Source organism: Sceloporus undulatus, chromosome 4 (assembly GCF_019175285.1).
Source record: "Sceloporus undulatus isolate JIND9_A2432 ecotype Alabama chromosome 4, SceUnd_v1.1, whole genome shotgun sequence".
Lineage (NCBI taxonomy): Eukaryota > Metazoa > Chordata > Lepidosauria > Squamata > Phrynosomatidae > Sceloporus > Sceloporus undulatus.
The window spans coordinates 221,554,410-221,565,424 of record NC_056525.1 but is presented as its reverse complement, the minus strand read 5'-3'; the positions used below and the strand labels follow the sequence as shown (position 1 = coordinate 221,565,424).

Genomic DNA, 11,015 nt, shown 5'->3' with positions numbered 1-11,015 from the left:
ATCTATCTATCTATCTATCTATCTATCTATCTATCTATCTATCTATCTATCTACCTACCTACCTACCTACCTACCTACCTGTGGTACATGAACTAGTCTTCCATGTGAAGGGCCTCCTTGTTACTTTCAGCTCCATGGCAACTTTCCAGACACTGTGTGCACTATTTTAAAACCCTGCATGTCCTCCAGAAGATACAGCTCTTTACCCCAAAGTATTAGTAGATGATCCATCAGAATGATTTTCAAAAACTGGCCTGACTAATAATGTTACTAATTGAATTACATGTAGAGCCTGGTTTCCAATGTCATATAACCTGGTAGTAAATAATACGGCTACAAATAAACCTGACCTATGTGTAGTGAATCTCAAAAAGCAAAACAAAACAGGATAGTCAAGTGTTTGACACTGACACAACAGAATGAGAACATTACTCATCTGTTAGGGAAATATGAGTTTTGAGCAAAAGCCGTTTATTTAAAATCATGTTATAAAATGTAATTAAAATGTTACAGGGCCGCAGCATTGTTTATTTTGTTAACACCAGATATTATTTTTTTAATAATCTTTGTTGTAAGGCTTTAGAAAGTAATTGATGAAGTACTGCTGTATAAAATCCGGCAATAGCATTGGTAGTTATCTGATGAACCATTTTAATTTATTTACTTTCTTATTGGGTCATTGGATAAAACCTCAGATATATAAACAACAGATTCAAGTAATTAAGATGCTTTAAAATGTAGAGGATTAAGATGAAGCCAAAGCACATGGAATGTGAGAATGAGAAAATCATTCACTCTAGGCTGTTGACTTGTCCCTGCTTCAACTCAAATGATTTTAGAAACAAAAACACTTGCTCAAATGCACTGAGGAGAAAGAACACTGATCATCTAAAACATGGGTAGTCAGAATCAGGAGACACAAGTACATCTCTTATGCCCCAGTACCATCCTCCAAAATAAAAAACTGGAGAGTGGCTGGTATTTATTCAGTAAAGTGGAGTTCAGGTAGAGATTCTTACAACTACTACTTTTAATCTCATTGAAACCTTGCCTTGTTCCAGAAAGATGTTCCCCATAACTTTTTCCCAGGTGGCATGTCCTCCTGCCTGTGGTTAGACAGGAAGAGCAAGGATCAAAACACACATGATGGTTCTCACTTCCCCATTATTATTATTAACCTTTATTTATGAAGCGCTGTAAATTTACATGATCTTGTCCTCTTTATTTCCTTCTTTTTCCTCAGAACATGTTATCCATTTGTCATTATTTTTAGTCAGCAATATAAATTGTTACATTTTGGTCCACTACTTTTAAATGCAGCCAGTTCCAAAGCCATGTTAGTTTGTTTTATCAAAACAATTGCCCCCCCCTAAGAATCCTGTGGCACCTTAATAAATAAATAAATAAATTTAAATTTTAAATAATAGATAATAAATAAATACAAATTAATTATCAAAGCATGGTCATTTGTGGAATATAGTCTAATCATAGTCTCAAAAATGATCTGATAATTATATGGATGACATGATGCTTTGAATGATTAGAAATATTGCTGGTGCTTATCTTAAAGTTATCATTTATTGAAGAATTTAGATCAGAAAGGAAAACTAGGCCAACAATTTGAAACATGAAATATCAGTTTTTGGAGTAACAATAGCAATTTGGATAAAAATTCTGATATTTGTACTTAGCATGAAACTTTCAGAAGGATTACAAATGACCAATAGCAAAGCTATTACTGCAAGTCCAGACCCTGTGTATGTGTTTGTCATCAAATTGCTGTTGACTTATGGCAACCTCATGAATTTCATAAGGTTTTCTGAGGCAAGGAATCCTAAGAGGTGGCTTTGCCAGTTCCTTCCCTTGAAATACGTAAAGCCTATAACATCTGGTATTGCTTAGTGGTCTCCCATCCAAGTACTAACAAAGGCGCACTACAGACGGGCCCATGCGGCGTGATGCTGCCTGATCTATAGTTGGTTGGATGGCATGATGCCAGCATGGGGGCAGGTGGTTGCCATGCCCCCACCCTGCCCTCACACCGGCGTTTTTTGACGGTCTGCTGAGGGCCATAGAGGCATTCTGTTATATTGTGTGCTTTAAAAACAACCACTCTGAACCTTAATGGTGAGTAAATGTTGGTACATGAAGAAAAATTGCCTATACTAGTGGAAATTTAAACCTAACTAAGCTTGGGTCACTCAATCCTCTTTTGGTTTTGTTAATCTTTGAACTAAAGAACTGGGTAATAGATAAACTATAAGATTTATGGCATAAATAGTCTTACCTGCACATTTGTAATCTGAAGCTACACCTTTAAGGACAGCATCAAACACAGATATTTCCATCCTCTGTTTTCTGTGGTGGCAGCTTAAGATCAAAGAAGGCTGAGATACAACAAGATGTAAAAATGGCTCTAACTGCAAGTCACCAGTTCCTCTGCGACCGGGCTGGCGGACAATAGTTATACCCAAGGCTTGCCTTGCAGATGATCTTGTGGATGCATGAAGACTTTCTAGAGATAAAAGGCCTGTCTTTTTCCCAGGGGGTAATGAATTGTTACTATTTAAGAGATCCTCTGCTGTTACTGAAGAAATACCTGCTTTGACAGTTTTCTTGCAATCAGATTCAATGGTTTCTGTAAGGTTTAATGAATTTTTGGTTGATTTCTCATCATCTCTCTGATCTTCTGTTGATTTTGATTTAGGTAAACTCGTAGAGGAATACGTCATGAAGGAGATGCGGCTTCCAGTAATAAAAATGTCAAATGGAATAAAGTTCAGGTTCTTCACAATGGAAGACTGTCGGGAAGGACGAGCAATGCGGTGATGGCTTGTGCCACTGTGCTGTTCTATTTGAACTATTCTGATCTTAACACTGTCACTTCCAATGCCGCTGTCTTGGGCTCCACTGTAACGTGAAGATGTTTCAACCATACCTCCATCTGACATATCCATTTTTTTCTGCTCATGTTTGGAAACCTGGGAAGGAAAATATTACATTAACTTAAAAGAGCCATATCCCAAGTATTTTCATTTCAGTTACATAATACAATTGCTATATAAACATGTAGTCAAAAGAGAGAGAATTCAATTTAAAAGAAAACTTGTCAAATTAAATTTTAAAAAAGGAATCACTCATGAAAACCCAGCAAGTGTTTGTTTCAGAGAAATGATAACTCGCATTTAAAACATAATAATAATTTATTTATACCCCACTTTTCAGCCAAAAGGCTATCGTGCCAAAGAAAGATGTGGCAGTAGAAAGAAATATATTTTACATCAAACTAATTTATCTTTGGATATTTTAAATCATTTAGGCAACACTCATAACAAAAATACTCGATCAAACAATTACAGACATTTTAATTGATGTTTAATGTAATGCATCTGTTGAAAAGGTTATTTTTATTTTCTTATGCCCCATTATGGTGTGTGCACATGCCATCACTGGGAACAACAGAACTTGAGCATCTATGGATTTTGGTATCTGTGGAGTAAAGTGGAAAGATATAACTCAGAACACTAAAGTAAGGATAATGCAAGGCACTGTATTCCCTATCACCATGTACTATTATACTGTAATGCAGTATAGAATGAAAACATTGAAAGGTGTCAGAGTAATTTTGAGCAGACGAGATGAAGCTTATCCAAGGAAGATGGAAATACAGCGTCTAGCAAAATTCAGTGATCTGGTTGGAAATGTGCAACTAACACCACGTAAGGCTGTGCTCTTCCTAAAGAACCAGGTATTAACTTTGGGAGTTCTCTCATACAGATACAGGCAGTATCAGTGGCTATGAGTACTTTTTCGCATCTTCACCAGGCTCATCAGCTGTTGCTTTACTTACAGAAAACTGAGCTTGCCTTCTTAGTGTTTTATTTATCTCATTTATATGCTACCTTTTTCCTGGAGTGGGACCCAAGGCAACTCACAAAAAAATAACCTGAAACCTATCAAAAAAAATCTTAAAGACAATTAAAATAATCACATTAGGAAAGTATAGTCATTAAAAGGCATACAAATGTTAAAAATAATGCATCCCCCATAAGAAGCATTTCTGTGATTACACATTAAAAGTAACATGTTTTGGGTGCCTCCAGGCATAATTATTGTAAAGCACTATGCCAGTTACATCAGCTGCCTATAGGTTTCTTGGCCCTATGTTAAAATACTAAACAGTTCAGGAGCAGGTAATCTGGAGAATATTAGCATTCAAACAATTCTGCTTGAACCTCAACATCAGCACCTAGAGCCGTAATGTTTTGTCCAGTGATTAAAATCTGATATGGTGGAGCAGCGGGCTTTTCCCACAGTGTCCTTGGCATTACCACCATATTTGAGCCCATTGGTTATGTTTTTTTTCCCTGCAAACCTGCTGCAGACCACTAATCAATCGCTCATAGATCAACAACAATCCACAGATCAACACTTTTTGAGAAGCACTGGTCTAAGCCATTGGTAAGAATACAGTGAATACAGTGCACCCTTGGCTTACACGGGGGATCCGTTCCGGACCCCCCCCCCCCCGCGTAAGCCAAATACCGTGCATGCTCAAGCCCATTCAAGTGAATGGGGCTTATGTATGCGGTGGTGCATGCCACAGGCGCACGCCCCATTCATCCGAATGAGATGCGACACCCCTTGCGCCCTGCACACTCCCGCACAGCTTTGCACATAAGCTCAAAGCTGTGTATAACGCAGGTGCACTGTAATAGGATTAATTACTATATACACTCATGTATACTTCTACACATTTTAGTCAGAAAATTGACCCCAAAAACCTAAGTCATCCTATCCACAGGTCAATGTAACTGCTCCACTTTCTTATTAAAAAAGGAATGATAGTTAAAGCCAAGAGCATAATCTATTCTGGAAGCACTGACTCCCATCTGCTCTCTCATCCATCCAGCCTTTAGTATAAGCACAAACAGTTATTCCAACTGGAATTTTGTAAATTTTTTGGCATTTTTTCCCTTTGCTTCATCCTTTAATCCTTTATTACATGTCCTTAGGATTTACCCTTGACGTACCCACAAATCATATCGAAACCCACGATTTTGGCCCCAAAACCTGCCCTCAACATGAGGTTGAATTATGACTCTGAAACATCAGAGACAGAGCCTTCTCTGTGATCCCCTCATCTTTCAAATACCCTTCCCCAGGAAATGTTAACAAGAATAAATAGGTCTCTGCTTGCTGATCTTTAAAAGGCTTTATTCCAGTACATTTGTTAATATTCATGTGGAGTGATTTTAAATGAAGTTTTATTTGCTGTGGAATTTCTTATTTTGTTATCCTTGTAGGCCTAAATATCCTAAAGGCATCAGATCCCATCTGATCTTGGAAGCTAAACAGCATCAGTCCTGGTTAGTATTTGGAAGGGAGACTACCAATGAATACCAAGTTCTGTAGGCTGTATTTCAGAGGAAGGACCTGGCAAAAACTGTCTTTGAGTATTCCTTGCCTAAGAAAACTCATGAGATTCATGCAGTTGTTATAAATATCAACAGGACATTTGAAGGCACATACATACACAGTTCTTATTTGTCAATTATTTATGTGCTGATAATTGCTGTTTTTATGTTTTCACTACTTATTTTCATTTTTAAAGATTTTGCAGTCTCTTTCTGTAGGCTTTACCCAGAAAGGTGGGCTAGAAAGCAAATATAAATAGCATATGAAATCATATCCCTGCTGACCAGTGGTCAATGAGCTATGTGAATAGCTGTAGCTCAGTGCCAGAGGATGCGCTAAACATGCAGACATTCCCAATATGATATGTCCCCAGCAACAAGAGGATTGGAGAACATGTGATAGGGAGATCCTCTCCCTAAGACACTGGAGGGTGGCTGACAGTATAAAAATCTCAAATTAGATGGATAAATGGTTTGTAGCACAAGACAATTTTTAAGGTTCCCAAATGGGCTTCAGTCCTCCATTTAACTTTCTTGTAGACCAGTGGTTCCAAACCTTGGTCCTCCAGGTATTTTAGACTTTAGCTCCCAGAATTCTCGACTGCTGGCTAAGTGTTTTATTTATTTATTTATTTCCTGCCTTCCTCCTGATATAGGGACTCAAGTTGGCTTGTGCTTTTGAGAGTTGAAGTCCAAAACATCTGGAGGACCAAAGTTTGGGAATCACCGTTCTAGACTGTGTTTTAAAATACTGATTAAATCAGTTTCCAAAGGGGTAGCCATGTTAAATCTGTTGCAGCAAAAATGGCAGTCCTACTGCATCTTTAAAACTAACAAATCTTTATGTCATAAGTAAGAATTTTATGCATAGTCAGTGTTAATTGTTAACCATGCAATTGTCACTGTCAGGATTATATTAATGGCTACTTTCAATATATTCAGTATCTAATATATAAGACATCGGTGGGAATTGTGTAGCTCTCCAGAAATTGTTGAATTGCAACTCTCATCAGCCTAAATCAGAACCAACATCAAAGTTAAAAACTTGATTGAAATAAATTTCCCATCATTTAGGCACAATATGTGCATCTAATCCATATTTATATTCCTTTGATTTACTTGCCACTAGTTATTGCTCTATATGTTATAGCGCTAATTGACTGTGGAAATTTTAAAGGGTTTTAATTATTTAATTATACTTTCAATGCTCTACTTGCTGGTTTCCCCTCTTATGCCTTTGTTTTGATACCAATTTATATTTTCTGTTTCTACATTCTTATAAAGCATAACATAAAGCAATCCAGTAGTATCTTTAGGACTTTTGAGGTTAACTGGGAAGAAGAAATTTCAAGCATAAAATTTTGTGGACAGACTCCACTACATATGCCAGAAATTTCATTCTAGTTGGTCTCAAAGGTGGATTTTGAGACCACTGGATTCTTTTATGTCTTCTTATGCTAAAACAGACCAACACAGCTATCTCTTTGATTACTACTTACAAACCATATGGTGCATATTAATCTCTTTTGGAAACCCACTAAAATGAGCTCTATTAGAATTTTGTATACCCTTCTTCTTTTCATGCTGCCACTCCAGAAAGTTAAACTGATGTATAAAAAGCAGACTGTATTAATTCATATTATAAAAGATCTCAATAAAAACATTAAAGACAGCATATCAGCAATTAAAGTGAAACACTGATGGATCCTTCAATCATTAAGCACAAGTCCATGTTGTCTTCAGGAAAACTTAGGCTTCAGTTAGCTTCTAAGGAAAGGGGGTTTTACAGCTAGAAGCTATACTGACAATATCATATCTTAATGATCTAACTGAGCACACAGACAATGCCTCCAAAAAAGAATTTCGAAGATGCAGAGCTTGAAAGGTATGGTAAGAAAGAACTAGTGAAATATGGTATGGACACTCCCTTGGAAAATATATATCTTTATACGTCACTTAGCCAGTTACTGAGTTAGGATTTGCAGCTATTAGCTTTAAAAGGCAATCTTGGTAATAAATCTGGGCATCAACTGAATATCCTTTTATATTAGTGAACAATTCCAAATGTTAGAACTCTAAAAAACCTTCCTTGCTTTGTTATGGAAGGAATAGACCAATACTTTAAAGATGTCAAATGCACCAATATCAGCTTCCTCATAGCAAATGTAATGGTAACATTTATCATTGAGCTGCATTAATATCAGTTCACTTACTCTTTACATAACCCATTTAAAATGAACAATAAAAGTTTTCTTTAATTAGCTACTGGTGTGCATTAACATGATCATGATTAAACCATAAAAACCAACTGTACATTACTCAAGTCCCCTATCACATGTGTTTTAAATTATTTTAGTTGAAAATGTACTTTGAGTCCCTTTTAAAAGTTCAACCTTCTGCTTTCAGAGAATTAAATGCATATTACTGCAGTGGAGAAGATAATGTTTCAGACCTCCAGGCATATATTAAACACACTGGCAGCACATTAGACAAAATGCTTTACTTATTAGATACTTCCTATTCTAAACAGTGTCATCAAAGGCTAAAAACAAAATCCATATAAAAGCTGCACAATGCTTCCACACAGAACCTGTGCCAAAATCCCTGTACTTTCCAACTAATGAGGAAAGGATGTGCACTCTTAACATATGAATGTAAGATTTTCCAAGCATTTACTTTAGGAAACAGTGCTATTGATTCCATATGGCTTATGTTAAATGAAACTGTATTGGTAAAATAACCTTTAAGATATCTGGCAAGATAACCATAATTAAACAATATTCAAAGGAATAAAACAAAAGGGAATGTGGTTTCACAATGGTTAATTAAAATAAAACGAAAAAACACAGCATGTCATCTATCAAGATAAATTGTTATTGTTTTTAAAAAAACTTTAAAATACTGATAAAATATACTTTTAGATAAAATCTAGAAGTACTGGGAAAATACTTGTGGCTTAAAAATGGACAGTTTGGTGAAGAAAAGTAGTACAGGACTTGGAATTTTTTTATGCCAAGAGAATAGTTTTAAAGCTTTGAGCATAACCAGATGCATCTTAAAAATCAGAGGAATTTTGCAGTTTCTCTGTTTGGATGAACTACAATGTGAAAAAGTTTTCAATTGCTGAAACATGTCAAACTGATAGTTTACTTATTAGATATCTTTGGTGCATTTTTTTCTTCCTTCCATGACATATAAGCCCCCCTTATTCCCCCAGGTGATGAAAGCTATGCTGGTAGCTAGAGTACTTTGGCAAATTCTTTCCTGTCATGTGTTGAGATAAGTGACTTTACTAGCTTAACCCCATGAATTCAAAAGCATCTAGGGGAGGATAAGGAGATAAGGGCTATAGTATGTGTCCACTCTGTTGCTGAGCCTTCTAAAATATAAGAGTAAATATGCTCAAGTGCTTTTTATTATTAGGACAAAGAACTGGAAGACCATATTATGTATTTTATCCAAGCCCCAGACAAAACAAGTATATGTAAGGCAAGACAACAGATGCATGCTATCCTGGAATCCTAAACCTCTTCAGAAGAAATGTCAAAATTTCCCAAGTGGAGAACAGTGACATTCTACAGTATTTCAGTGCAATAGCATTAGGTAAGAGTAAATTTTCACACAGGAGGTGGCAAAGTGCATGTTAGTTCTTCAGTGAAAATAATCTTGCAAAAGCCACAATATGCAGAAAGTATACCGTTATCACACAAATAGTGTTTGCTTTGAGTATTACTTCTTATCTCATAAAAACATCGAGGGCTCAAGTATTATTTGGGCACAGGAAAAAATTGTAATATGACACCTCATAATAGGATGGGAGTCCCATCCTATAAATAAAATCTTATGACTCAGGAAAGAAAAGTTTATATATTTAGTCTGAAATCACATTGACCTACAGTCGGCCCTTCTTATACACGGATTTTTTATACACGGATTCAAGCATACACAGTTTGAAAATGTTAAAAAAAAAGTAAACATTTCAAATATCAAACCTTGATTTTCCATTTTTATGAGGGACACCATTTTGTTATGTCATTATATTTAATGGGACTTGAGCATACACTGATTTTGTTATACACGGTGGATCTTGGAACCAAACCCCAGCGTATAACAAGGGTCCACTGTAAATCTAGTTTTGTGTTATGGTGCTGCAGTGCCAGTATGAGAGCTCTCAGCATCAGAAGAAAACAAGCTCTGGAAGGTTTATTAGTCCTCAACAGGATTTCAGGGTGAACAGTACTGGAGAGGGAAGATTGCTCCTCCTCTTGATTCCACTGATGAAAACACTTCTATCAGTAGATGTCCCTGATTGGATTCTGGCTGTTTTCCATGTTTCTTAATTAAACATGACTTACACCATGCTCCAACCTTTGGATTTTTTTTTTCATTACTTCAGTAACATGTCAATGGAACTACTCACTGTCTGCACAACTTGTCAACTGCTTCTTAGCACCACACACTCTAAAGTATGTTGGGAGCAAAATAGAACCACTGATCAATTATTTCTTTATACAACATTTCTATGCTCGCTTCTATACAAATTTTTTATTAGTCACCTTTTTTATTTATAATAATAACTCTGTGAGATTGGGTTTGAGGGATAATCAACCAAGACTACTTGTGACTGGGATAAAAAAAAGTATTATACTAAGATAATACAAATAATAATAATAATAAATAGTTTATTTATATCCCACTTTTCCAATTTGGCATGTTGGCATGATCTTAAGATGCTTTGTAGATAGGGGATCATTTTTTGTGGCATTACATGGTTCCTACCTGTTAAAGTGAGAGCTGAATTATTTCAACCACATTGTGTTAACATTTCAGAGGTTTTCTTTATAATATAAAGCCTGAAAACCAGAAGACATCACTTAAATAATGTATGAAACCCTATTCAGCTTCCTATCTGGTTACTTGGTTAAGTATTGTAAAAGAGTTCTGCTGAAACACATTTCAACATACACAGACATAGAATGGAACTTTGGCTACTTATTATGACTTTTCAGACTGATCTGTGGAGAAGATTACATCTAGAACTATTCAAGAAGTGAGTGTATTATTTTATATATTCTTTTCTTAGCCTACTGTATCCCAGTCGTTCTGATTTGTCTGCTTGTCTTTTTCCTGGTGTCCAGAACCTGAAATTCTGCAGCAGAATAGTCTAGTTTTGTCTGCAGACACAACCATGTTACCTGTACTATTAGGTAATGGCTCTCAATATCATTTGCTGTGTTATTGTACACACATTTTGCTGGCAACTGACAATGGATTGGCCATTGTGTGAACAGAATGCTGGACTAGATAGGCACTTAGTCTAATCCAACATGGCTCTTCCTATGTTCTTTTATGTACTATTACAATACAATTTATTGAGTAGCCCAAGGGCCGTTTCAAAATACTAGTAACATAATAAAAAGCAGTATCACTATTAAGTGTTGCGACCAGAAACCAGAAGAAGACTAGGAATGGGAAAGGCAGTTATGAAAAACCAGACAAGATCCTAAAGATTAAAAATATAAACATGAACAAGGCCTGGGGCATGTGGATCCACTCCCTCCCATCCCCTTTCCTAGACAGATGTATGCTTGGTGAAGG

The 11,015-nt window shown here is 36.2% G+C and overlaps 1 protein-coding gene across 4 annotated transcripts in view; it reads right to left on the bottom strand.

Annotated features, from left to right (window-relative positions):
- VPS13B (vacuolar protein sorting 13 homolog B) overlaps positions 1 to 11,015 on the bottom strand; it is a 485,868-nt gene that overhangs the window by 149,187 nt on the left and 325,666 nt on the right. For all 4 annotated transcript variants that reach the window (XM_042465699.1, XM_042465697.1, XM_042465696.1 and 1 more), the window contains one exon: positions 2,288 to 2,981. In XM_042465699.1, coding sequence (XP_042321633.1) covers positions 2,288 to 2,981 — 694 coding nt within the window. The remainder of the gene's footprint in view (positions 1 to 2,287; positions 2,982 to 11,015) is intronic.